We start from the raw sequence: 27,276 nt of genomic DNA, 5'->3' as shown, positions 1-27,276 counted from the left end.
CTCTCATCATCACCTATCAATGCTTTCTCCCTTCTCCTTCTCTCTTACTAATCTTGTCCTTTCCTGCTCTCCTTGGTAGGATCCGTGTGTCTCTGGATGGACAATTCCTCCATTACATCTTCCCCCACAAGTTCCTGGACTCTCCTGAGTGGGAGTCTCTCCGACCCAACGAAGAGGGGAACTTTCAGGTACTGGACAAATGCTCGCTATTCATTCATCCAGTCATTAATTGATTTATGAACATTCAGCCTTTCCCTTCACTCTCACCCCTGACCATCTATCACCCTGAACCTCAGGTGACCCTGACAGCGGAGACGGACTGCCGCTACATCTCATGGCGTCGGTGCCGCCTTTACATGCTTCTGTCCAAGGAGCGCTACATTGCCCGCCTCTTCTCCATCATGCTGGGCAGCGACATCGCCGACAAGCTCTACTCACTCAACGACAAGCTCTTCGCGAAGAGCGGCGTGCGCCTCGACATCCGATTGCCCAGCCTCTACCACGTCCTGGCCCCCTCCTCCCTGGGCAGCGAGGGGGAGGTCTATAGCGGCAGTGGTAGTGGGAGTGCCAGGGACCAGGTAGCCCCAGTGGAACAGCAGGAAGCAGCAGTGGTAGATGTGGACCCGGTTCCAGCCTACCAGAGGTCAGAGCCTCCAACACCCCCAACCCCCCGGCTGCAGATCCGAGAGAAGACCCCCACCCCATCTCGGCCAACCCCCCGCCAACCATCCCAGCGCCAGCCCTCAGACATGGAGATGCCATCTGGTGAGGACTCTACCAGCCTGGTCCTAGAAGACTTTGCGGATATGACCGGGTCCTTAATGGATTATGGGAGTGAGAGGGATTATTTGAGGTAGATAGCAGGTTGCTGGAGCTAACACACTGGGCCACTACTTAAGATACATGTAAGTATACCTGTGTGCAGTGAGAGGGTGGGCTGGGCAGGGGTTGCGTGTGTGTTTTACTTGCTGTGTCCACTCACTAATCCAGCTTTGAACTGGCCATGCCATGTGGTAAAGTACCTCATTTCAACTTTGCAATGATTTTCTGTTTGTTATCTTACATATTCAATCTATTTTATACAGAGGCCTTCTAAAATTATAAGAAATATGAAAGTTTAGGGAGTGAGTTGGTAAAATCGATACATTTTTTGGTAAAAATGAATGAGCCCGAGAGGAAGAACATTGGATTGATCAAAGAGTTGGCAGAACTGGGACACCTCGCCTCTTGAGTACCCACCCAACCCCAAAGGCCTCTGTCTCTTGTTTCTAAAGTTTACCTTCACTCCATCTCAATGTAGATCTGAAGCCTCAAACTCTCCACCCCCAAAACTTTAGCTGTTCTAATTCTTTACATGTACACTCCCCTGCGTATTTATTTGGACAGTGAAGCAAACTTTTAATTTGGCTCTATACTCCAGCATTTTGGATTTGAGATCAAATGTTTTATGAGGTGACAGTACAGAATGCCACCTTTTATTTGAGGCTATTTTCATACATATCTGTTGTAGTGGCTTCCTTTTGTCTTTACCATAGCCACTGCCCAAGCCTGAAGCGGGGTTGTTTGGTACGCATACAGTCCACAGTCAAGGTTTCCAAACGGCCAAACATTCAATGACATCCAGGGATATGGTGCAACAAAAATGTTTATTCTTCTTATATCTAACAAATAAATGAGTCTCCAATCAACTTAAAGCATAGAATACTTGATATGGAAAATACATATTATGACATGTCTGTATGTCTGTATGGTCAAAAAACTATACCGCTCCCGCATCTAGCAAGGACTCCCTCTCCCAAAGGCCCAACTTTCTGCCTTTATCCTAACACACTTACCACAATACAATGAACAGGCAAGAGGGGGGGGGGGCAAATGGCTGAGTTACACTAACAACAAATGAATATATCTCAATCAGGTAAATATAAATCATAAAGGTACGTACCTAATATTTAATCATTTACATTAATATTTAATATATTTACACAAATATACATGGAGCTCCATATGTTCGGTCTTTTATACAAATATGTCCAAATCGGCTCTAACATACCGGCCCCTAATTGTTGACTGCACTGAATGCACAACAATTACTTTCAAACGTAGAGCCAATACACAAAACATTCTATACCAGAGCACTATTGCAGTTCATAGCTATATACAAATATACAAGGTGCCATATAGGAAAATAGTCCATAGATCTCAGTCTGAGTTGAAGTGTAAAGGTGTTCAACTTCGAAAAATGTCAAGAGTTTGACGTCCAAAAATGTATGACATCAAAGAATGTAAGAGTACGACATCAACGAATCAGAGGTGCACGTGATTCTAAGATGGAGCACTGTGTGTGTGTGTGTGTCACTCCGTCGCCTCAAGGAGCAGAGAGCGTTTGTTGATAGGTCTCTGTAAGATATTGGTCTTAGTCTTAACCATGACGTTCCGGACAAGACCTTTGGCCCCTGGCAAGGCCTCCACCACACGCCCCATTAGCCAAGAGTTCCTTAGGGCGGTGTCATCGACGATGACCACGAGGTCACCAGGACTGAAGTTTCTCTTAGTTTTGTTCCACTTGTTCCGCTCCTGCATAAGTGGAAGATACTCCCTGATCCATCTCTTCCAGAAGAGGTCAGTGATATATTGTACTTGCTTCCATCTCCTTCGTGAGTATAGGTTGCTTCTCTGGAATAGTCCTGGTGGCAGGACTGGCTTAGCTTTCAGATGAAGCAGATGTTTCGGAGTCAGGGGTTCTAGATCATTAGGGTCATTTGTTACAGTAGTGATTGGTCTGTCGTTCATAATCGCCTCAACTTCACACAAGGCTGTCTGCAAAGCCTCATCATCCAGTACTTGCACTTTAAGGACTGAATAGAGGATCTTTTTCACCAGTCGGATCAACCTCTCCCATACCCCCCATGGTGGGCTCCAGAGGGAGGGTTGAATGAATGACCATGTCACTCCTTCCTTTAGTAATTCATTTTGAATCTTGTTGTGATCCAGCTCTTTCATAGCTTCTCCTAGCTCTCTGTGTGTTCCAACAAAGTTGGTGCCATTGTCTGTTCTGATACTTGTTACTGGGCCCCTTCGCCAGATGAACCTGCGCAGGGCATTGATGCAGGAATCAGTATCCAGATAACTAGCAACTTCAAGATGGACAGCTCGACTCACAAGGCAAGTAAAGATCACACCATACCGCTTCACATGAACTCGGCCTCTCTTCACCTCTATGGGGCCGAAGTAATCTATGCCCACATGGGTGAAAGGCGGCAAATCAGGTGACACCCGATCTTGTGGAAGGTCGGCCATCTTCTGTTCTCCAGCTCTAGCTTGCATCCGCCTGCAAAAGACACAGCTCTTAAGGATCTTCCTTGCTAAAGAGTTGGCACAGGGTATCCAATATCGCTGGCGAAGTCTAGAAAGCATGTGACCTCTCCAAGAGTGGCCAACCTGCTCATGGATGTGGAGTAAGATCAGTCTAGAGATGTAGGAGTCTTTGGGCAGGATCATAGGATTCTTTAGTTCCGTAGGCATAGCAGCTTTGCTTAACCTTCCTCCTACTCTCAGAATGCCATTGTCAATAATTGGATCAAGCTTACAGATTGAGCCACTTCTCTTGGCACATTGTTTTCCTCTCACAACTAGTGCAATTTCTTGTTTAAAGTGCTGCCGTTGTTCAAATCGGATGATGACCTTTTCTGCTTCATCTAGGTCATCCACAGACAGACTTTCTTTTCCAAACGTCAGTTTGAACTTGTCAATTTGTTCCTTCAGTGAGTTTGTCAGACTCTCATCTGATCTTGGATCAGTTTGAGAGATAATTTTCCTTTTCTGGCTTAACTGTAGAAGACGTTTCTTCAGTTTCAGCATCCAGGCAACTGCTTTCTTAAAGCTGTTCCATGTTGAATAGTACTCAATCAGTTTGCTGGTTGGACTCTTTTCTTCCACACTTGTATGGTTTACGATTACGTCTTTTCTCACCTCTGGATCATCCGGAGGGATGGAGCCAAGCTCCTCGGGGACTTTCGGCCATTGAGTTTCTGGTTTCTCCAGGAATTCTGGTACTTTGCGCCATCTCTTTGAGTTCAGGAACATTTCAACATGTAATCCTCTTGAGGCATCATCGGCTGGGTTGTGTTTTGAGTTCAAATACCTCCACTGTTTTGCTTTCGATAGGTCACGGATCATAGCAACCCTATTAGCCACAAAGGTATGGAATCTCTTGGTATCATTGCGGATGTATTTTAGTACAGACTGGCTGTCCGTCCAAAAAGTTGACTCCTCAGGTTCAATCTGGAGCTCCAACCTCCTGTCCACTCGCACTGCCAATGTTGCTGCAGCAAGTTCCAGTCTGGGGATTGTCATCTGCTTGAGTGGAGTCACCCTTGATTTCCCCAGTATGAATGCAATGTGAACCTTTTCCATACCGTTTGTGAACCTAAGGTAACTTGCCGTGCCATAACCTTGTTCACTTGCATCACCGAAGTGATGCAGCTGTGCCGTCTTGACTTGACCAAAGTTCTCAGGCATCATACACCTGTCTATCTGGAATCTGGAGAGCTGGTCCAGCTCTGAGAGCCATCTCTGCCATGAAATAGAGTGTTCTTCAGGGATGATTTCGTCCCATCCACACTTTAGCTTGCAGAGCACTTGAAGGATTTGCTTTGCCTTTAATACAAATGGGGCGAGGAAACCTAAAGGATCATAAATAGAGCTGACAGTTGAGAGAATACCTCTTCTTGTAAGGGGTCTGTTCTTGACAGTGACTCGGAAGGTAAATGCATCACTTTCAATGTTCCATCGGATTCCAAGTGCTCTTTCAACAGGCAGCTTTTCTCTGTCCAGGTCCAGTTCTTTTATCTGCTTGGCTTTGTGTTCATCAGGGATAGAAGCCAGCACAGTGCGGCTGTTGCTGACCCACTTGGTCAATTTGAACCCACCCTGAGAGCACACATCCCTGAGGTTTTTTGTGAGAGCTATGGCTTGTTCTTCTGTGGCCACTGACTTGAGGCAGTCATCAACATAGAAGTTGGACTTGACTGTTTGAATTACCTCTTCATCGTACCTCTCACAGTTGTCTTCTGCAGTCTTTCGCAGTGCAAAGTTTGCACAACTTGGAGAGGATATAGCACCGAAAAGATGTACCGTCATTCTGTACTCCTCCAATCTTTTGTTAGTATCACCATCCGGCCACCATAGGAATCGCAGGAAGTCTAAGTAATCTTCATGGACACGTACTTGATGGAACATTCCTTCGATGTCTGCCATCATGGCAATGTGCTCTTGCCGAAATCTTAGCAAGACTCCTATAAGCGTGTTTGCCAGGTCAGGGCCTTGAAGGAGTTCACTGTTAAGAGATATACCTTTATAGGATGATGAACAGTCAAACACTACTCGTATCGTTCCTTTGCGCTTATGGTGAACGCCATGGTGTGGTATGTACCATACCTTGCCTTTCTCTCTGAGGAGCTGTTCTTGTGGTACCTTCTCGGCGTAACCTTTTGTTATCATCTCTTCCATGAAGCCTTTGTACTCTGCAGCGTAACCTTTGTCCTTCTTGAATTTCCTGATAATATTTAGAGCCCGCTGCTTTGCCATGTCACGATTGTTTGGCAGGACTACATCTTTTTTGCGAAAGGGCAACGGTAAGTAGTAGTGATGGTCTTTGAGGGTTATGGAACTTGATACGATCTCCATAAACCTACGATCCTCAGCTGACATCTCACTTTTCTCTTCATACCCTCTCTCAGGGAAGTCATGGTTGTACTGATTTACAAGAAGAACCCCCAGGTCGGCAATTGAGATACGATTGGCCATCACCGTAGGATGCCCAGATTCTTCTGCCATGGTACAATTGTTAAGAGGACCGTTCATCACCCATCCAAAGAGGGTTTTCACTGCATACGGTCCGTTGCCTTGACTATTTATGATTTTCCAGGGTTCCATTGCCTTTGGAGCATTTACGCCAATCAGGAGTTCGGCGTCAATTTCCTTCAACTGAACTTCTTTCAGGTATGGCTACCTTTTGAGATCTTTCTGAGTGGGAATATTCTCTCTTGTCACTGGAATCTTATTTTGGGTGTAGACCTTTGGTAATGCAAGAAATGTGTCACCTTCCACATTGCCAATCTCTAATCCAGATATCTCAAAGCTCTTGGTAGGACTCTCCTGCCCCATTGTGCGTAGCAGAATTTCAGTCTCACTGCCTTTAGCTTGCAACTGCCTCATGAGTCTCTCCGTACAAAATGTTGCTGAGCTACCAGAATCGAGAAATGCATAGGTTAACGTAGACTTGCTTCCATTTGCCATCTTTACTTGAACTGGCACAATCGCAAGTGCACAATCTGTACCGGCCCCGGTATCTTCACCAGCTTCCAGTGAAACAAGAGCACTGCTGACAGTCTCCTCCCGCTTTCCTGCTACACCCCTCGTATCTGCCTTCAGAGATCTAAATCTCTCTCTTCCTTCAATGTGCAGGATAGTGGGGTGCCTTCTTTGACATTTCTGACAGGTCATCCTTCTTTTACATTCTTTGCTTAAGTGTCCTCTCATCAAACAGCCAAAACAAAGGCCTTTTGATCTCAGATCCCTTGGCTTCATGTGGCTGTGCCTTCACCTGTTGGCAGTCGACCAGGAAATGCTCACCAGTGCAAAATACACATGAGATACTGGGAGCATCAGAAGGGTAGGCCCCTGGTTTCTTGACTTTGAATGTTTGTTCTTTTAGGGGGTTTTCCGAGTCACAATCTGCCACTACATCTACTGCAGTGGCAAAGCTGCTTCCCCTACTCTTGGATTTGAACTGCTGTTTAAAGTCAGCTTCTGTTTTGGTTTTAAAAAACATTTTGTTGGACAGGGGATCTTGGATATCTCCGTACAACGGATCCTGCAGTATTTTGGCCTGTTTTTCCATGAACGTCACAAGGTCACTGAACTGGGCCCTCAGGTGGCTTCTCTCTAAAATATCACATGCCGTAGACCTCCATTTTTCCCTTAGTTTGTAGGGAAGTTTTGACATGATCAACTTTATGTTGGAGGGAAGATTAAGCTCTTCCATGTTCTGTAGGTATTGCATAGCGTTACAGCATCCTCTAAGATAGAGTGCATAGCCACCCAGTCCCTTTCCATCATCCGGTTTGATGTGTATCCAGTTCCAAGCTTTTTCCATGTAAGCAGTGGTGACTTTGATTTCATTGCCAAAGTGTTCCTTTAACAACCTCTTAGCCTCTGCATAGCCTCTTCTGGCTTCCATATGCAGACAACTACGGACCAGATCCTTGGGCTGACCAGAGGTGTACTGTTCCAGGAAATAGAGCCTATCCTGGTGACTGCTTGTCTTATCTTCTATTCCATGCTCAAATGCACGCATAAATGGCCTAAAGTTTAGAGGATCACCGTCAAACATAGGTATCTCCCTAACAGGGAGTGTGGCCTGTTTGTGCTCTAGTACAAGGAGGTCAGCAATTTCATTCTGCCTTTGCATGACAGTAGAGAGGTTATCATGGCTGGTATTATGGATGATACCCGCAGTGTTGATTCTGTGTTGATTGCTAGACCTTGATGTTGGCTGCTGAAGGGTGTGGTTTATGACTGTTTTCTGAATAGGTTTTGATGGCTTTGTGGTCGGTTGTTGTAAAACTCTTTGTAGTGGGGTCTTTGGAACTGCACCTAATGCAGCAAATGCAACAGGTGATGGTTCAGGTTCCTTATAGACCTCGGGTTCCTGGTTCTCATAATAAGAGTTCATTCCATCTTCTTGGCTTAGAAAATGGGCTGCCACAGAATGGGATTGAGAAGTTGACTCAACACTCTCCAGAACCTTCAGTTTGGCATTATATGCCGCTATGTCCGTTTCCAGTGCCATTTTTTCCATCCTAACATTCAGTTGAGCTTTCTCCAGTTCCAATGCATGCTTGTCCTGTGTTTGATGCTTGGCGAGCTAGTAGAGCTGCTCGTTCTGCCTCAGCTTTTAGGCGTGCAGAGGACACTGAGGAAGCAGTTTTAGAAGACTTCGTTTTACTTGATGTTTTTGACACATTGGAAATGCTGTCGTGTGGTTCAATGAGCGTTTGTGGCTCGATTTCAGCTTTTTTCCATATTTCCACCTCTTTCAGGAAATGTTCATAAGTTCTCATTCTTGGTTGATAATAGTTCATGCTCTCCTGTTCGTGTTCCTCCTCTGTGACCAGCTCTAGCACAGAATCATGAGCATTCTTAAAGTCATTGAGAACAGCATGAAATGCTTCAAGACTCTCATCCACAGTTTCAATGTTTCCTCCAGCAACAAGAAGGGCTTTTATTTCATTCATTTTGCGTGTACATACTCCAAGTTTGCCTCTCCGGGCTGCATAGAGTGAATTTAGATGCTCCTCTGCCCTCTCCAGTGGAGTCTTATTTGGGATTTCATCCTCCATCATTCACTTTTAGTTCACTCAATTTACAATGATACAGTTGTTGGATTTTGATTGTTAAACGTAATGCCCCTTTAGACCTCCTTTAATGCTTTAAAAACACAGTCCTCGATTTCAGCAAATTGACCCATTTTGAATTGAACATGTGCAAGTTCGGCATTTTAGATGCGTTATAAAACATTTCATCCCATTATAAGTTGTCCCTTTAATGAAGTTTAAATACGCAGTATCTTTAGATCCTTAGATTGCAATTTGTTGCGTTGATGCATTGCATTCCCACGTTAGGCCAAATATTAGACATAAGATTAGGCTACATTGTGCGTAGGATCTCAGTGTTTCCCAAACTTAAACTTCTTAATTGTTTTCACAGCGCGGTCTTTTGAATTCCATTCCCAAGTTTATCAAACATTCAACTTAAAAGCACATTTGCGCTTCCATAATATGTATGATCAAAAGATCGCATTGAACAGGGCAGCTCATTCATTCGCAGTGGTTACTCACGGCTGGCGAATTCTAGGGGTTCAAATCCTTCCAACACCTACCACTGACCTTTCTCTGTGTTTAACATCTATGTCTAAGCACTGACCTTTCTCTGTGTTTAACATGTACACCTACCACTGACCTTTCTCTGTGTTTAACATGTACACCTACCACTGACCTTTCTCTATGTTTAACATGTACACCTACCACTGACCTTTCTCTGTGTTTAACATGTACATCTACCACTGACCTTTCTCTATGTTTAACATGTACACCTACCACTGACCTTTCTCTGTGTTTAACATGTACATCTACCACTGACCTTTCTCTATGTTTAACATGTACACCTACCACTGACATTTCTCTGTGTTTAACATGTACACCTACCACTGACCTTTCTCTGTGTTTAACATGTACACCTACCACTGACCTTTCTCTGTGTTTAACATGTACACCTACCACTGACCTTTCTCTGTGTTTAACATGTACATCTACCACTGACCTTTCTCTGTGTTTAACATGTACACATACCACTGACCTTTCTCTGTGTTTAACATGTACACATACCACTGACCTTTCTCTATGTTTAACATGTACATCTACCACTGACCTTTCTCTGTGTTTAACATGTACACCTACCACTGACCTTTCTCTATGTTTAACATGTACACCTACCACTGACCTTTCTCTGTGTTTAACATGTACACCTACCACTGACCTTTCTCTATGTTTAACATGTACACCTACCACTGACCTTTCTCTGTGTTTAACATGTACACCTACCACTGACCTTTCTCTATTTTTAACATGTACATCTACCATTGACCTTTCTCTGTGTTTAACATGTACACCTACCACTGACCTTTCTCTGTGTTTAACATCTATGTCTAAGCACTGACCTTTCTCTATGTTTAACATGTACACCTACCACTGACCTTTCTCTGTGTTTAACATGTACACCTACCACTGACCTTTCTCTGTGTTTAACATCTATGTCTAAGCACTGACCTTTCTCTGTGTTTAACATGTACATCTACCACTGACCTTTCTCTGTGTTTAACATGTACACCTACCACTGACCTTTCTCTGTGTTTAACATGTACACCTACCACTGACCTTTCTCTATGTTTAACATGTACATCTACCACTGACCTTTCTCTATTTTTAACATGTACATCTACCATTGACCTTTCTCTGTGTTTAACATGTACACCTACCACTGACCTTTCTGTGTTTAACATCTATGTCTAAGCACTGACCTTTCTCTATGTTTAACATGTACACCTACCACTGACCTTTCTCTGTGTTTAACATGTACACCTACCACTGACCTTTCTCTGTGTTTAACATCTATGTCTAAGCACTGACCTTTCTCTGTGTTTAACATGTACATCTACCACTGACCTTTCTCTATGTTTAACATGTACACCTACCACTGACCTTTCTCTATTTCTAACATGTACATCTACCATTGACCTTTCTCTGTGTTTAACATGTACACCTACCACTGACCTTTCTCTGTGTTTGACATGTACACCTACCACTGACCTTTCTCTGTGTTTAACATGTACACCTACCACTGACCTTTCTCTATGTTTAACATGTACACCTACCACTGACCTTTCTCTGTGTTTAACATGTACACCTACCACTGACCTTTCTCTGTGTTTAACATGTACACCTACCACTGACCTTTCTCTGTGTTTAACATCTATGTCTAAGCACTGACCTTTCTCTATGTTTAACATGTACACCTACCACTGACCTTTCTCTGTGTTTAATATGTACACCTACCACTGACCTTTCTCTGTGTTTAACATGTACACCTACCACTGACCTTTCTCTATGTTTAACATGTACACATACCACTGACCTTTCTCTGTGTTTAACATGTACACCTACCACTGACCTTTCTCTATGTTTAACATGTACACCTACCACTGACCTTTCTCTGTGTTTAATATGTACACCTACCACTGACCTTTCTCTGTGTTTAACATGTACACCTACCACTGACCTTTCTCTATGTTTAACATGTACACCTACCACTGACCTTTCTATGTGTTTAACATGTACACCTACCACTGACCTTTCTCTATGTTTAACATGTACATCTACCACTGACCTTTCTCTGTGTTTAACATGTACATCTACCACTGACCTTTCTCTATGTTTAACATGTACACCTACCACTGACATTTCTCTGTGTTTAACATGTACACCTACCACTGACCTTTCTCTGTGTTTAACATGTACACCTACCACTGACCTTTCTCTGTGTTTAACATGTACACCTACCACTGACCTTTCTCTGTGTTTAACATGTACATCTACCACTGACCTTTCTCTGTGTTTAACATCTATGTCTAAGCACTGACCTTTCTCTGTGTTTAACATGTACATCTACCACTGACCTTTCTCTGTGTTTAACATGTACACCTACCACTGACCTTTCTCTGTGTTTCTAACATGTACACCTACCACTGACCTTTCTCTATGTTTAACATGTACATCTACCACTGACCTTTCTCTATTTTTAACATGTACATCTACCATTGACCTTTCTCTGTGTTTAACATGTACACCTACCACTGAACTTTCTCTGTGTTTAACATCTATGTCTAAGCACTGACCTTTCTCTATGTTTAACATGTGCACCTACCACTGACCTTTCTCTGTGTTTAACATGTACACCTACCACTGACCTTTCTCTGTGTTTAACATCTATGTCTAAGCACTGACCTTTCTCTATGTTTAACATGTACACCTACCACTGACCTTTCTCTGTGTTTAACATGTACACCTACCACTGACCTTTCTCTGTGTTTAACATGTACACGTACCACTGACCTTTCTCTGTGTTTAACATGTACACCTACCACTGACCTTTCTCTGTGTTTAACATGTACATCTACCACTGACCTTTCTCTGTGTTTAACATGTACACCTACCACTGACCTTTCTCTGTGTTTAACATGTACACCTACCACTGACCTTTCTCTATGTTTAACATGTACACCTACCACTGACCTTTCTCTGTGTTTAACATCTATGTCTAAGCACTGACCTTTCTCTGTGTTTAACATGTACATCTACCACTGACCTTTCTCTATGTTTAACATGTACACCTACCACTGACCTTTCTCTATTTCTAACATGTACATCTACCATTGACCTTTCTCTGTGTTTAACATGTACACCTACCACTGACCTTTCTCTGTGTTTGACATGTACACCTACCACTGACCTTTCTCTGTGTTTAACATGTACACCTACCACTGACCTTTCTCTATGTTTAACATGTACGTCTACCACTGACCTTTCTCTATTTCTAACATGTACATCTACCATTGACCTTTCTCTGTGTTTAACATGTACACCTACCACTGACCTTTCTCTGTGTTTAACATCTATGTCTAAGCACTGACCTTTCTCTATGTTTAACATGTACACCTACCACTGACCTTTCTCTGTGTTTAATATGTACACCTACCACTGACCTTTCTCTGTGTTTAACATGTACACCTACCACTGACCTTTCTCTATGTTTAACATGTACACATACCACTGACCTTTCTCTATGTTTAACATGTACATCTACCACTGACCTTTCTCTATTTTTAACATGTACACCTACCACTGACCTTTCTCTGTGTTTAACATGTACACCTACCACTGACCTTTCTCTATGTTTAACATGTACACCTACCACTGACCTTTCTCTATGTTTAACATGTACACCTACCACTGACCTTTCTATGTGTTTAACATGTACACCTACCACTGACCTTTCTCTATGTTTAACATGTACATCTACCACTGACCTTTCTCTGTGTTTAACATGTACATCTACCACTGACCTTTCTCTATGTTTAACATGTACACCTACCACTGACATTTCTCTGTGTTTAACATGTACACCTACCACTGACCTTTCTCTGTGTTTAACATGTACACCTACCACTGACCTTTCTCTGTGTTTAACATGTACACCTACCACTGACCTTTCTCTGTGTTTAACATGTACATCTACCACTGACCTTTCTCTGTGTTTAACATCTATGTCTAAGCACTGACCTTTCTCTGTGTTTAACATGTACATCTACCACTGACCTTTCTCTGTGTTTAACATGTACACCTACCACTGACCTTTCTCTGTGTTTAACATGTACACCTACCACTGACCTTTCTCTATGTTTAACATGTACATCTACCACTGACCTTTCTCTATTTTTAACATGTACATCTACCATTGACCTTTCTCTGTGTTTAACATGTACACCTACCACTGACCTTTCTCTGTGTTTAACATCTATGTCTAAGCACTGACCTTTCTCTATGTTTAACATGTACACCTACCACTGACCTTTCTCTGTGTTTAACATGTACACCTACCACTGACCTTTCTCTGTGTTTAACATCTATGTCTAAGCACTGACCTTTCTCTGTGTTTAACATGTACATCTACCACTGACCTTTCTCTGTGTTTAACATGTACACCTACCACTGACCTTTCTCTGTGTTTAACATGTACACCTACCACTGACCTTTCTCTATGTTTAACATGTACATGTACCACTGACCTTTCTCTATTTTTAACATGTACATCTACCATTGACCTTTCTCTGTGTTTAACATGTACACCTACCACTGACCTTTCTGTGTTTAACATCTATGTCTAAGCACTGACCTTTCTCTATGTTTAACATGTACACCTACCACTGACCTTTCTCTGTGTTTAACATGTACACCTACCACTGACCTTTCTCTGTGTTTAACATCTATGTCTAAGCACTGACCTTTCTCTGTGTTTAACATGTACATCTACCACTGACCTTTCTCTGTGTTTAACATGTACATCTACCACTGACCTTTCTCTATGTTTAACATGTACACCTACCACTGACCTTTCTCTATTTCTAACATGTACATCTACCATTGACCTTTCTCTGTGTTTAACATGTACACCTACCACTGACCTTTCTCTGTGTTTGACATGTACACCTACCACTGACCTTTCTCTGTGTTTAACATGTACACCTACCACTGACCTTTCTCTATGTTTAACATGTACGTCTACCACTGACCTTTCTCTATTTCTAACATGTACATCTACCATTGACCTTTCTCTGTGTTTAACATGTACACCTACCACTGACCTTTCTCTGTGTTTAACATCTATGTCTAAGCACTGACCTTTCTCTATGTTTAACATGTACACCTACCACTGACCTTTCTCTGTGTTTAATATGTACACCTACCACTGACCTTTCTCTGTGTTTAACATGTACACCTACCACTGACCTTTCTCTGTGTTTAACATGTACACGTACCACTGACCTTTCTCTGTGTTTAACATGTACACCTACCACTGACCTTTCTCTATGTTTAACATGTACACCTACCACTGACCTTTCTCTGTGTTTAACATGTACACCTACCACTGACCTTTCTCTATGTTTAACATGTACACCTACCACTGACCTTTCTCTGTGTTTAACATGTACACCTACCACTGACCTTTCTCTGTGTTTAACATGTACACGTACCACTGACCTTTCTCTGTGTTTAACATGTACACCTACCACTGACCTTTCTCTGTGTTTAACATGTACACCTACCACTGACCTTTCTCTGTGTTTAACATGTACACCTACCACTGACCTTTCTCTGTGTTTAACATGTACACCTACCACTGACCTTTCTCTATGTTTAACATGTACACCTACCACTGACCTTTCTCTATGTTTAACATGTACACCTACCACTGACCTTTCTCTATGTTTAACATGTACATCTACCACTGACCTTTCTCTATTTTTAACATGTACATCTACCATTGACCTTTCTCTGTGTTTAACATGTACACCTACCACTGACCTTTCTGTGTTTAACATCTATGTCTAAGCACTGACCTTTCTCTATGTTTAACATGTACACCTACCACTGACCTTTCTCTGTGTTTAACATGTACACCTACCACTGACCTTTCTCTGTGTTTAACATCTATGTCTAAGCACTGACCTTTCTCTGTGTTTAACATGTACATCTACCACTGACCTTTCTCTGTGTTTAACATGTACACCTACCACTGACCTTTCTTGTTTAACTCTGACCTGTTTAACATGTACACCTACCACTGACCTTTTTCTCTGTGTTTAACATGTACACCTACCACTGACCTTTCTCTGTGTTTAACATGTACACCTACCACTGACCAAACATGTACACCCACTGACCTTTCTCTATGTTTAACATGTACATCTACCACTGACCTTTCTCTGTGTTTAACATGTAACCTACCACTGACCTTTCTCTGTGTTTAACACCTACCACTGACCTTTCTCTGTGTTTAACATGTACACCTACCACTGACCTTTCTCTGTGTTTAACATGTACACCTACCACTGACCTTTCTCTGTGTTTAACATGTACACCTACCACTGACCTTTCTCTAACATGTTAACTGATGTACACCTACCACTGACCTTTCTCTGTGTTTAACATGTACACATACCAATCAGACTTTCTCTATGTTTAACATGTACACCTACCACTGACCTTTCTCTGTGTTTAACATGTACACCTACCACTGACCTTTCTCTGTGTTTAACATGTACACCTACCACTGACCTTTCTCTATGTTTAACATGTACACCTACCACTGACCTTTCTCTGTGTTTAACATGTACACATACCAATCACCTTTCTCTATGTTTAACATGTACATCTACCACTGACCTTTCTCTGTGTTTAACATGTACACCTACCACTGACCTTTCTCTGTGTTTAACATGTACACCTACCACTGACCTTTCTCTGTGTTTAACATGTACACCTACCACTGACCTTTCTCTGTGTTTAACATGTACACCTACCACTGACCTTTCTCTATGTTTAACATGTACACCTACCACTGACCTTTCTCTGTGTTTAACATGTACACATACCAATCACCTTTCTCTATGTTTAACATGTACATCTACCACTGACCTTTCTCTGTGTTTAACATGTACACCTACCACTGACCTTTCTCTGTGTTTAACATGTACATCTACCACTGACCTTTCTCTGTGTTTAACATGTACATCTACCACTGACCTTTCTCTGTGTTTAACATGTACACCTACCACTGACCTTTCTCTGTGTTTAACATGTACACCTACCACTGACCTTTCTCTGTGTTTAACATGTACACCTACCACTGACCTTTCTCTGTGTTTAACATGTACACCTACCACTGACCTTTCTCTGTGTTTAACATGTACACCTACCACTGACCTTTCTCTGTGTTTAACATGTACATCTACCACTGACCTTTCTCTGTGTTTAACATGTACACCTACCACTGACCTTTCTCTGTGTTTAACATGTACACCTACCACTGACCTTTCTCTGTGTTTAACATGTACACCTACCACTGACCTTTCTCTGTGTTTAACATGTACACCTACCACTGACCTTTCTCTGTGTTTAACATGTACACCAGATTCTTATCGGTAGCCTCGGTTTTTCGGATGACTGCCTTGCCTGGTTCACCAATTACTTTGCAGACAGAATTCAGTGTGTCAAATCGGAGGGCATGCTGTCCGGTCCTCTGGCAGTCTCTATGGGGGTGCCACAGGGTTCAATTCTCGGGCCGACTCTTTTCTCTGTATATATCAATGATGTTGGTCTTGCTGCGGGCGATTCCCTGATCCACCTCTACGCAGACGACACCATTCTATATATTTTCGGCCCGTCATTGGACACTGTGCTATCTAACCTCCAAACGAGCTTCAATGCCATACAACACTCCTTCCGTGGCCTCCAACTGCTCTTAAACACTAGTAAAACCAAATGCATGCTTTTCAACCGATCGCTGCCTGCATCCGCATGCCCGACTAGCATCACCACACTGGATGGTTCCAACCTTGAATATGTGGACACCTATAAGTACCTAGGTGTCTGGCTAGACTGCAAACTCTCCTTCCAGACCCATATCAAACATCTCCAATCGAAAATCAAATCAAGAGTCGGCTTTCTATTCCACAACAAAGCCTCTTTCACTCACGCCGCCAAGCTTACCCTAGTAAAACTGACTATCCTACCGATCCTCGACTTCGGCGATGTCATCTACAAAATCGCTTCCAACACTCTACTCAGCAAACTGGATGCAGTTTATCACAGTGCCATCCGTTTTGTCACTAAAGCACCTTATACTACCCACCACTGCGACTTGTATGCTCTAGTCGGCTGGCCCTCGCTACATATTCGTCGCCAGACCCACTGGCTCCAGGTCATCTACAAGGCCATGCTAGGTAAAGCTCCGCCTTATCTCAGTTCACTGGTCACGATGGCAACACCCATCCGTAGCACGCGCTCCAGCAGGTTTATCTCACTGATCATCCCTAAAGCCAACACCTCATTCGGCCGCCTTTCGTTCCAGTACTCTGCTGCCTGTGACTGGAACGAATTGCAAAAATCGCTGAAGTTGGAGACTTTTATCTCCCTCACCAACTTCAAACATCAGCTATCTGAGCAGCTAACCGATCGCTGCAGCTGTACATAATCTATTATAGCCCACCCATTTTCACCTACCTCATCCCCACAGTTTTTATTTATTTACTTTTCTGCTCTTTTGCACACCAATATCTCCACCTGTACATGATCATCTGATCATTTATCACTCCAGTGTTAATCTGCAATATTGTAATTATTCCCCTACCTCCTCATGCCTTTTGCACACATTGTATATAGACTCCCCTTTTTTTTCTACTGTGTTATTGACTTGTTAATTTTTGACTCCATGTGTAACTCTGTGTTGTCTGTTCACACTGCTATGCTTTATCTTGGCCAGGTCGCAGTTGCAAATGAGAACTTGTTCTCAACTAGCCTACCTGGTTAAATAAATAAAAAAATAAAAAATAAAAAACAGATAGTCTTTCAATCACCCACGTGGGTATAACCAATGAGGAGATGGCACGCAGGTACCTGCTTCTATAAACCAATGAGGAGATGGGAGAGGCAGGACTTGCAGCGCGATCTGCGTCAGAAATAGGAATGAGCTCTATTTTAGCCCTTGGCAACGCATACGTTCGTCCGCGAGCAGTGTGGGTGCAATAATTGAATAACATGGATTTCTAAATTTATTTTGCGACGCTTGCTCACGCGACGTGTCCGGTCTGGTCAGCATTTGTGGATTTGATTACAGGCTCAATATTAAAGCTATTCTATGCGAGAAGTTGCTAATAAACTGAATATCTCGTACAACGCTATGTACTCCTCCCTTCACAGAACAGCGCAAACTGGCCCTAACCAGAATAGAAAGAGGAGTGGGAGGCCCAGGTGCACAACTGAGCAAGTGGACAAGTACATTAGAGTGTCTAGTTTGAGAAACAGACACCTCACAAGTCCTCAACTGGTAGCTTCATTAAATAGTACCCGCAAAACACCAGTCTCAATGTCAACAGTGAAGAGGCGACTCCGGGATGCTGGCCTTCTAGGCAGCAAACTAGACACTCTAATGTACTTGTCCTCTTGCTCAGTTGTGCACCGGGGCCTCCCACTCCTCTTTCCATTCCGGTTAGAGCCAGTTTCCATTCTCCCGGTTGCGTCACAGGTCGGTATCGAACCCGGGTCTGTAGTAACGCCTTCGACCGTTGCGCCACTTGGCAGGCCACCATTGATCATCCTTTATGTTTCTACAACTTGGAGTCCACCTGAGGTAAATTAAACTGATTGGACACGATTTGGAAAGCCACACACCTGTCTATATAATTCCCACAGTTGTCAGAGCAAAACTCAACCCATTAGGTCGAAGGAATTGTCCATGGAGCCCTGAGATAGTATTGTGTCGTGGAACAGATTTGGGGAAGGGCACAAAAACATTTCTGCAACATTGAAGGTCCCCAAGAACACGGTGGCCTCCATCATTTTTAAATGGAAGAAGTTTGCAACCACAAAGAATCTTCCTAGAGCTGGCCGCCCGGCCAAACTGAGCAATCGGGGGAGAAGGATCTTGGTCAGGGAGGTGATCAAGAACCCGATGGTAACTCTGACAGAGCTCCTCTGTGGAGATGGGAAACTTCCAGAAGGACAACCATCTCTGCAGCACTCCATCAATCGGGCCTTTATGGTAGAGTGGCCAGGCGGAAGCCACTTCTCAGTAAAAGGCACATAACAGCCCACTTGGAGTTTGCCAAAAGGCACCTAAAGGACTCTCAGACCATGAGAAATATGATTCTCTGGTCTGATGAAACCAAGATTGAACTATTTTTGGCCTGAATGCCAAGCGTTACGTCTGGAGGAAACCTGGCATCGTCCCTACAGTGAATCATAGTGGTGGCAGCATTATGCTCTGGGGATGTTTTTCACCGGCAAGGACTGGGAGACTATTCAGGATTGAGGGAAAGATGAACTGAGCAAAGTAGAGAGAGATCCTTAATGAAAACCTTCTCCAGAGCTCTCATGACCTCAGACTGTGGCGAAGGCTCACCTCTTAATAGGACAACAACACTAAGCACACAACCAAGACAACACAGGAGTGGATTTGGGACGAGTCTCTGAATGTCCTTGAGTGGCCCTGCCAGAGCCCCGAGTTGAACCTGATCGAACATCTCTGGAGAGACCTGAAAATAGCTGTGCAGCGACGCTCCCCATCCAACCTGACAGAGCTTGAGAGGATCTGCAGAGAAGAATGGGAGAAACTCTCCAAATACAGGTGTGCAAAGCTTGTAGCACCATACCCAAGAAGACTCGAGGTGGTAGTTGCTGCCAAAGGTGTTTCAACAAAGTACTGAGTAAAGGGTCTGAATACTTATGTAAATGTATTATTTAAGTTTTTATTATTAATACATTTGCAAAAAAAAATAAAACATACTTTTTTTTTTTGTCGTCATAATGTGGTATTGTGTGTAGATTGATGAGGGGGAAAAAACAATGTCATTCATTTTAGAATAAGGCTGTAACGTTACAAAATGTGGAAAACATCAAGGGATCTGAATACTTTCCGAATGCACTGTAGAAAACATTTGATCTCAAATCCAAAATGCTAGAATATAGAGCGAAATTTAAAGTTTGATCTTCACTGTCCAAATAAATATGTAGGGGAGTGTATATTGCAGCTTCTCCCTCACTCCTCTCCCAGTGTGTGGCCTGCCCTCTTAGTAGCTAACGTCCTGCTGAGGATGGGTGGAGAGTGTGTGTGTTTGGATTGTGTTCGTTTACCTAGGTTAGACTGCCCTTTTCTGCCTGGATTCAGGCCAGAGGAAAGATACTTTTGTGCGACAGTTTATGAAACCGTTTACAAAGCCGTTTACCTCACAGTGACCCTGATAGCTTATGTTGGTTCAGACAGATGGGGTACCATCTGTATGTATGTTGGAGGTTTGTAGTTTGGAACAGGAAGGGGAGACAGCAGGGTGGGGGTGTGATGCTGGCAGTCAGCTGTGTGTTTTTGTCTGACAAGGATTAGAGCCTGCTGGAAACTTTTGGGATATCCTGGCAGCCAGAGATCCAGTGCCATGCACTTAATCCACGTGCCTACCCACTGCCCCCTCCCTAGCTATCCCAAAATCCTCCCTGACCCAATCGCGGGTCAGATCGTGTTTCGGGCGGAGAGGGGGGTTGGATTCCAGGATAGTTGCTGGATAGAGGGTGGAGGGCTCTGGCTCTGCTGTCATTGTAATAGCTGCTGACCTTCATGTACAGTCTATGGTCAGTTAGCCAGTGGCTACGGCAAGCAGAGGGTTGAGGTTTCGAGAGGGGTGAGGTATGAAAGAGGGGAGAGGGATGTGGATCATGTGAAAGCAGAGACCAGACACGCTTAGAGAACAGCCCATCACTCCACTATCATTAGCTAGGTTTCCATCCAATTGGAGACAGATTTTCATGCGAATATCCTAAAATCTGCATAAAAGATTCTCCCACCAGAGATGTTTCCATCAAACAAATTGATTGTGGATAAAAGGCTGTGCATATTAAATAAAAAAAATGCAAGTTAAATGGGTTTCTATTGTATTTTTATCTCTGCTGATGGTTTTGTTCACAAAAACTGTTGTGTTATATAGCAAATATGCCCACTCTGATCTTGACACATGTGCTCTATCCAGCAGCTCGCAGATGAAGTGCGGGCAGGCTACTTACATGATGAGATTATTATGGATAATAGCGAGATAATTTTTTTGTCAAATGACAGCCAAGCATGATCATTATGTCACCAGAATAAGACCCTCGATATTTATTGGAAAGGAGCAGCAAGCTCATCACCGTGCACTTTAACCACCCTCCCACTGGGCAAAGAATGGTTGAATCAACATTGTTTCCATGTCATTTTAAAAAAAAGATTAAATCAACATGGAAAACTGATCTGATTTGCAAAAAGTCATCAACATGAGGACATTTCATATTTTTTTCACCCAATTTTTAACCTTAATCCAATGACATGGTGATATTTTTTGTTGATTTCATGTTGAATACACGTTAGTTGACAACTCAACCAAATGTAAATCATATCTAGACTTTGAACTGATGTCTGTGCCCAGTTGGCTGTGAAATACATAACTGATTTAATCTGTAGCCATTTCTCGCATAATTAATTTTACTTACACAAAAAGATCCCACCATGTCAAACGAAAAAATTCTGTCGACATTTATAAAATTGTATCTGCATTTCCTATTTCCATCAGCCCGGTTGTGACTTTTTTCATGCGTCAAGTAATTCATTCGCAGTATATGGTTGGATGGAAACCAGGTAAGTGTCACATCACAGGTCAATATATCCCTCATCTCTCACTGTTAACCAGTTTGGGTGTCAGGAATGTGAAGACTATGCCAATGTAATTCGACCAATGGGAGCTTTTGTTGTGAGATCATCTTGCAACCCAACACTATACTGTATTTGAGCTGTAAGGCATGTACATAACATTTAGGGGAAGATTAAACACTCTCTATACTTGGACAAGGTGAATATGAACTGCCTGCCATTAGGTATGTTGCCGTAGTAACAGTTCAGCTTGTGTTTCTTGACAGTTCATGATAGACTGACCAGTTGTCAATGACCGGTGTTCTCAGTTGATTCCACAGGAGAGGAAACCACTGGGAGTCTACCATTGCGATACCAGAGAGGGAGAGCTCCCTTAGCCCCTACCGGACACCTCTATGCTGTGATGGTTTCAACCAGATTGGAAACAGTGGACACGTTCCAGGAAATCTTTTTACAGTCAGGCTATGCAGATTATCAGATGTCCCAACTCCTGGCAAAGTGTTTAACATCTCAGGAACCACATTAATATCATTTAGCATTCTTCTGAGATGAGCAGTGCGACTGCAAAAAATATGACTTGGAACACAACCATCACTGCCCTGGGTGGAATCAGACCTCCCCAACACCAAATCCCACTATCTCACCTTACCTCACTTCCTCTGGTGTCATCTGTGCGTGACAATATAGGAAAGAGTGAAACCCTGGACACTGGAAAGAATTATGTTATAAATCTGAATATATTAGTTAAGGTCACATACCTCTTTTTATTATTTCACTCACATGTCTCCCATTCATCTGGATGGAAAGCCTTTTGATGTGGATATTGTGTTAGATAGGTTTATGATTCAACATTAAAGCAATCATGTGTATTTTATTTTTTAACAACCGAGGTTGGGTTGGCTAGCTAGGGGCACGTTAATCGTGTTTGTTTGTGCAGACATAATCTGAGAGAATAAAGTTTGACAGACAGCATGCTAGAAAGGGATTTATCTTCATACTCACATTTTCCAAAACACAATTCCAAATTGAACAGGCATTTGTTTATGTGAATGTGAGATGTCTCACACATTGTACATTTATTTAGTCATTAACATAGAACAAGAGTGTTATGTTTTTGTAAATAAAAATGGGACTACATATACATATATTTTCATGGGGCCAATGTTTCTTGATAAAGCTCTTGGTGAAAATGCATTCCTGTCATTTTTCTGTCTGTCTCCTCTCTCCTTCATCCTCTATCAGAAATAATATTGTCTCCAAGTTTATCATCACGAGGCACTCAAAATCAGTTATCACAGTTGCACATTTGTTGCTGAATATGTTGCTCACCCCTGCTTATCAGAAATCAGAGAGTTAAGCCCTTGAGTACAGACAAAATTCACACATTCCAGAGTTACCCTTTTATTGTTTTGCTTCAACAGAAGCTCTGAATAAAGTAACATTCAGCTGCGTCGGAATGATTATGTACATCAATACTAATGCTGTTAGAATATACTAAAGAAATGTAAAGAAGTAGTTTGGAACTGTTCTGGAATCTGTTTGGCTGTAGGTGGTCCATCAGTAACATATGACTAGGGTTATAGGATGGCAAAGTTTGTGTGTAGCTGTTTGCAATGGGAGCTATTAGCTGCATGTGTGTGTTTCTGCGTGAGCTAGTCCCAGTAAAACTCTTCTAATTTCCTTTCCTTCATTCCCAATGATAACTATAAGGATAGGCTTCCTCCTTACTGCTTAGACCTATCAAAGCATTCCACATCATTGATGAAGGAAAGGAGATGAGGAAAGGACACAGTTTCAGACTATTGGGAGGTTGCTAGAGAAAAAGAAACATGCTGGTTCATAGGATCTCTGTGTGTTTACTACATCAGTAATTCTCACACAGCTGTACGAAATCATGGTTCCATGGAGATCCTCGCCTTACGTTTATCTTCTTCACACACAATGCCTCCACTTCTCTGAAAGAGAAACACATGAGTTACAGTGTCATATGCAAGCAAAGGAATGTTGTGTGTGGTGTAGGTAAGTGTGTGAAAGTATGTGTGTTAAATAGATGAAAGGACTTATACCCGACAGAGGGGAATTCTGATATGCAGACAGACACAACGTGGATGTCTCCCTGCCTGTAGAAGTGCGCTCCAGTGTTCTTCAGCTGGATGGAGTCTATCTCACACAGTGGCACTGGGTGGGCTATCACCCTACTGTACATGGTGCCGTCTGTCTGTCTGAAACAAACACACACACACACACACACACACACACACACACACACACACACACACACACACACACACACACACACACACACACACACACACACACACACACACACACACAGCATGCCTGTTACTGAGAATATAATCCATGTTTACGTATCATACTGTGAACAGCTGTGAATCATGCTGTGTATACATTTTTCTTTGTCTCTAACAGTGAGGGTTAGTGGTTGTACCTACAGCCTGAGTCTCTGCTCTGTTTCAGGATGTCCCCCAGTCCTCAGGATCACCTGCACTTCAGCACTCTTGTCCAGGAGGAACACCTCCAGCTGCACCAGGATGTGATGGGCTGGGGAAGAGGAGGAGGGGACGGGATGTAACTTGATCATCATCACATGAGATATTGCTGTATTTAACCATTCAACAGTGGGGTCAAAGTAGTGGGCATAATGAACATCCAACAATTGTCTGATGGACAGCCAGTCTGTGTTTTTACATAGAGGTAAATGTTGGCTACTCACCACAGAAGGGAGGTGCAGAAGTTGTCAGGAGGAAAAGCTTCTTTGGTTGAGGAAGAGGAAAGACTGTTAAACCACTGTTCTCCAATAACCCTGAAACACACAAGGACCCATGCACATACAAAAGACAGAGAGAGTAAGATGTAAAATAGCCATTCCTATCACAGTTATGACAGATGAAAGGCCTCCAGAGTACATTTACTGCTTTATCTGTATCAGTCTGTCACTGCATCAGCAGCGCCAATGTGGCCAGACCAGACATGACACTAGCTAGGTCAGACAGTTGCCCTATCTCTCACTGAGTGAAACCTGACTAAAGTAAACATGGAAAGTGTGCTTGGAAGTTTGAATAATACCAAAATATCCCATGTAAACACGTGATCAAAATAGTTTGTGCATAGTCTACTCTAGGCTACATGTAAAAGGTGGCTATTTATAATATTTACATTTGTATGACCAACGTACTCACAGACAGCAGGTTGGTATAATATCTGGGGAAATAATTTAATGTTGATGATGTCCTTACCTATTCGTGGACATCTGCCTGGGCAGCCTAAACAGCGCCCCTTGAGGAAGTCCTCATAGCTGGAACAAGGGATGCCAGTCAGTGGGCAGGTCCCGTTCAGTGCACTTATGTAGACGTGGAGCGCCCTCATGTGGTCACAGATCACATAGCTATACACTGGAAAGTAGACAAGAACTGATCACAAACGAAGATTCTCAGGCAGCCAGAAGCTTACCACTAAATAGCCTATAGGCTAGTAAACATAGTGCTTACTGTTTAGTTAGTGAATAATCAAAAAACATCAACAGTTGTTTAAGTTGAAAGACATGTCTGAAGTCTATATTGAAATTCATACACACTTAGGTTAGGCCTCTTTGCCAATGAAGCATTTCGGCGGCAAAATGGTCTTACTTGACGTAGACCTGGAGCGCGAGCAACCTGCTTGGTCCATTCCGCCATTTAGAAAGAAGTCTGCATGGCCGACAGAGATGGAGATGCCGAAATCTGAGAGAAAAGGATGATAATTGATGTCGAATGGCTGATACCAGGACATTGTCATATTGTCATTCCAGTGAACAGTGAGACCTTTGAAATAGAGAAGGCCTAAGAGGAAAATATGGAATGGTAGCAGAAATCTCTTTGCAATAACAATGATTATTTGTGTGTAGCCTATTCTCTCACAGTCGGAGTCAGTGTGGATGGCCTCCACAAACAGTGCATCTGAGGGGTCAAGACGGTCAAACGTGTCGGCTCTTTTAAACATTGGTCCAGCCGGGTCCAGACCTACAGCAGGAGATACAGAGGTCAGTGGGGGATAGATAGAGTACTGCATCAGCGACAGTGATGACAAACACAAATATACACACACAGAGCGCCTGTGAACTACTGCACTAAAGCATTCAGACTACTTCATATCACAGCGCTGAAGGCCTCTACTGAGACAAAAACATCAGCGATAGTGTACAGACAGACAATCATATGTATTATTGTGTCGTTGTGTGACTTCAGAAGGGTAACGTCTCCCTCTTTCACAAATTCAGCTCACTGCCTTTCAATATCAGCTGTTGTTGTTTTCCAGAGCTGTCTCTCTCTCTCTTTGAAAGCCTAATTCAGTCAGATTGGCAGAGATGAGAGGGTCTGTGAGTGACTGGCCTGCTTTGTGGTGACCAGTCTCTGTCTGGCCCTGTTGAGCCCTGTTCTGCAGACAGAAGGTGCCCTGTGGAACTGTTAATGGGTCAGACACAGATGGAGCTCACCTGTAATTCTTCCTATCTTGCCCTTGAACAGGGTCCCCACGAATCCAGACACATGTGCCCCAAGACTAACCCCAATGAAGTGAAATGACTCCAGTTTGCATCCATGGTTCTGTGGGACAGACATCAGACCTCCTTTATTTTCATTACTTTTAACTTAATTTGCTGTCAGTGTAAACATAAACAAATGAGGAGGCCCTGACCTGGAGCTGGTTGATGAGGACAGAGATCTGGATGGCCACCTCCTTGTAGTTCTCCACCACCATGTTGTAGGCGAGTGAGGCCCCATAGACCCAGTCCACCACCACCACGTTGGCATCCTGCACCCACAGCAGAGCCTGGGCCAGCTGCTTCACCCAGGATGGCTTACTGCCCAGAGCCCTGGGAGGGAGGGAGGAAAGGGGAGGTGGAGGTTGGGAGGGAGGGAGAGATAACTTCTACGTTTTATGTGTAGAATATAGATATACCTTGCTAAGTTTTTGACCTCCCTCCCTTATTCCTTACCTGTATCCATGGACAATTATCTTGGTGGGTTGGGAGGAGTTGAAGTAGGTGTTGTTGCTGAGGAAGTCCTGACTGAAGAGGCTGGCACAGTCTGTATTCTTGCGTGTCAAGAGCAGGTACTGCACCTGTAGCTTGCTGCCCTGCTGATGGTACTCCAGCCAGGTCATGTTGTTGAAGTCAGCACATTCTGATCTGGGCTCCTCATCTTCCCCTGCAGGTTCAGAGGAGAAATGTCCATAAAGAACCTGGAGAACAACACCAACAACAACAACAAATGCACCATTTGCACAAAATAAAATCTTCTTTACATCGACAGTGACATATGCTATAATAAATATGCTTAGAGGAAGGTTAGTATATTAATTTAATAGTATTAGGAAGAAGCTTCTGCAATAGAGATGAGTTGTACTTACCGACTGCAAATGTAATGTAGAAGGCTAGAATACTGAGAATAGTTTGCACTGTTTTCAGTTTCCAGCCCATTGTCTTGAAAGAAGAGTATCAAGAATGGTAACTTGGCTTTACCAGATAGTTTGGTGAAATGTGTTGGTGAACTGTGCCTCAAATCCTTAGCTTTGGAAACTCTCTTTTCCCTCTCAGCTGTCCTTGTAGCTATGCAATAACTCACTTTGGTTCTAGAAATGTCATTCAACCCTCTA

The 27,276-nt window shown here is 43.0% G+C and overlaps 3 protein-coding genes across 44 annotated transcripts in view; 1 reads left to right on the top strand and 2 right to left on the bottom strand.

The window, feature by feature from the left end:
• LOC118371544 (popeye domain-containing 2-like) overlaps window positions 1–24,896 on the top strand; it is a 27,013-nt gene extending 2,117 nt beyond the window's left edge. The window contains exons 2-4 of one of the 2 annotated variants that reach the window (XM_035757019.2): window positions 80–188; window positions 297–905; window positions 24,103–24,896. In XM_035757019.2, the coding sequence (XP_035612912.1) occupies window positions 80–188; window positions 297–857 (670 nt within the window). In that variant the 3' untranslated portion in view covers window positions 858–905; window positions 24,103–24,896. Of the gene's footprint in view, window positions 1–79; window positions 189–296; window positions 906–21,932; window positions 22,815–24,102 lie in introns of those variants that run through there. The other variant, XM_035757018.1, reaches the window with a different exon arrangement.
• Window positions 8,727–16,358, bottom strand: LOC127915060 (uncharacterized). Of its 40 annotated transcripts, XM_052493390.1 has the most exons (18): window positions 16,233–16,358; window positions 16,017–16,160; window positions 15,765–15,908; window positions 15,585–15,728; window positions 14,508–14,794; window positions 13,751–14,183; window positions 13,535–13,714; window positions 12,993–13,172; window positions 12,704–12,919; window positions 12,524–12,595; window positions 11,947–12,451; window positions 11,730–11,909; window positions 11,005–11,220; window positions 10,789–10,932; window positions 10,248–10,716; window positions 9,888–9,923; window positions 9,346–9,525; window positions 8,727–9,309 (listed from the first exon to the last, which is right to left on the bottom strand). In XM_052493390.1, exons 15-18 carry the CDS (start codon window positions 10,625–10,627, stop codon window positions 8,961–8,963), a joined length of 945 nt encoding a protein of 314 aa, XP_052349350.1. In that variant the 5' UTR covers window positions 10,628–10,716; window positions 10,789–10,932; window positions 11,005–11,220; window positions 11,730–11,909; window positions 11,947–12,451; window positions 12,524–12,595; window positions 12,704–12,919; window positions 12,993–13,172; window positions 13,535–13,714; window positions 13,751–14,183; window positions 14,508–14,794; window positions 15,585–15,728; window positions 15,765–15,908; window positions 16,017–16,160; window positions 16,233–16,358; the 3' UTR covers window positions 8,727–8,960. The 40 variants fall into 40 exon arrangements, with proteins under 40 accessions (XP_052349350.1, XP_052349352.1, XP_052349356.1 ...); XM_052493392.1 differs by lacking the exon at window positions 10,789–10,932 and having other exon boundaries at window positions 11,149–11,220; XM_052493396.1 differs by lacking the exons at window positions 11,005–11,220; window positions 11,730–11,909 and adding an exon at window positions 11,585–11,693 and having other exon boundaries at window positions 10,789–10,896; window positions 12,416–12,595.
• LOC118371543 (phospholipase A1 member A-like) lies at window positions 22,910–27,276 on the bottom strand. Of its 2 annotated transcripts, none has more exons than XR_004823027.2 (11): window positions 27,031–27,276; window positions 26,618–26,828; window positions 26,317–26,494; window positions 26,117–26,225; window positions 25,542–25,643; window positions 25,272–25,364; window positions 24,882–25,037; window positions 24,359–24,448; window positions 24,078–24,186; window positions 23,691–23,842; window positions 22,910–23,579 (listed from the first exon to the last, which is right to left on the bottom strand). XR_004823027.2 is itself a non-coding variant. In XM_035757016.2 (11 exons), exons 1-11 carry the CDS (start codon window positions 27,098–27,100, stop codon window positions 23,489–23,491), a joined length of 1,365 nt encoding a protein of 454 aa, XP_035612909.1. In that variant the 5' UTR covers window positions 27,101–27,276; the 3' UTR covers window positions 22,910–23,488. The 2 variants fall into 2 exon arrangements, 1 of the variants encoding a protein (XP_035612909.1); XM_035757016.2 differs by having other exon boundaries at window positions 23,691–23,846.

The sequence above is a fragment of the Oncorhynchus keta genome, chromosome 34 (assembly GCF_023373465.1).
Source record: "Oncorhynchus keta strain PuntledgeMale-10-30-2019 chromosome 34, Oket_V2, whole genome shotgun sequence".
Taxonomy (NCBI): Eukaryota; Metazoa; Chordata; class Actinopteri; order Salmoniformes; family Salmonidae; genus Oncorhynchus; species Oncorhynchus keta.
This window is presented reverse-complemented; position numbering and strand designations above follow the sequence as displayed.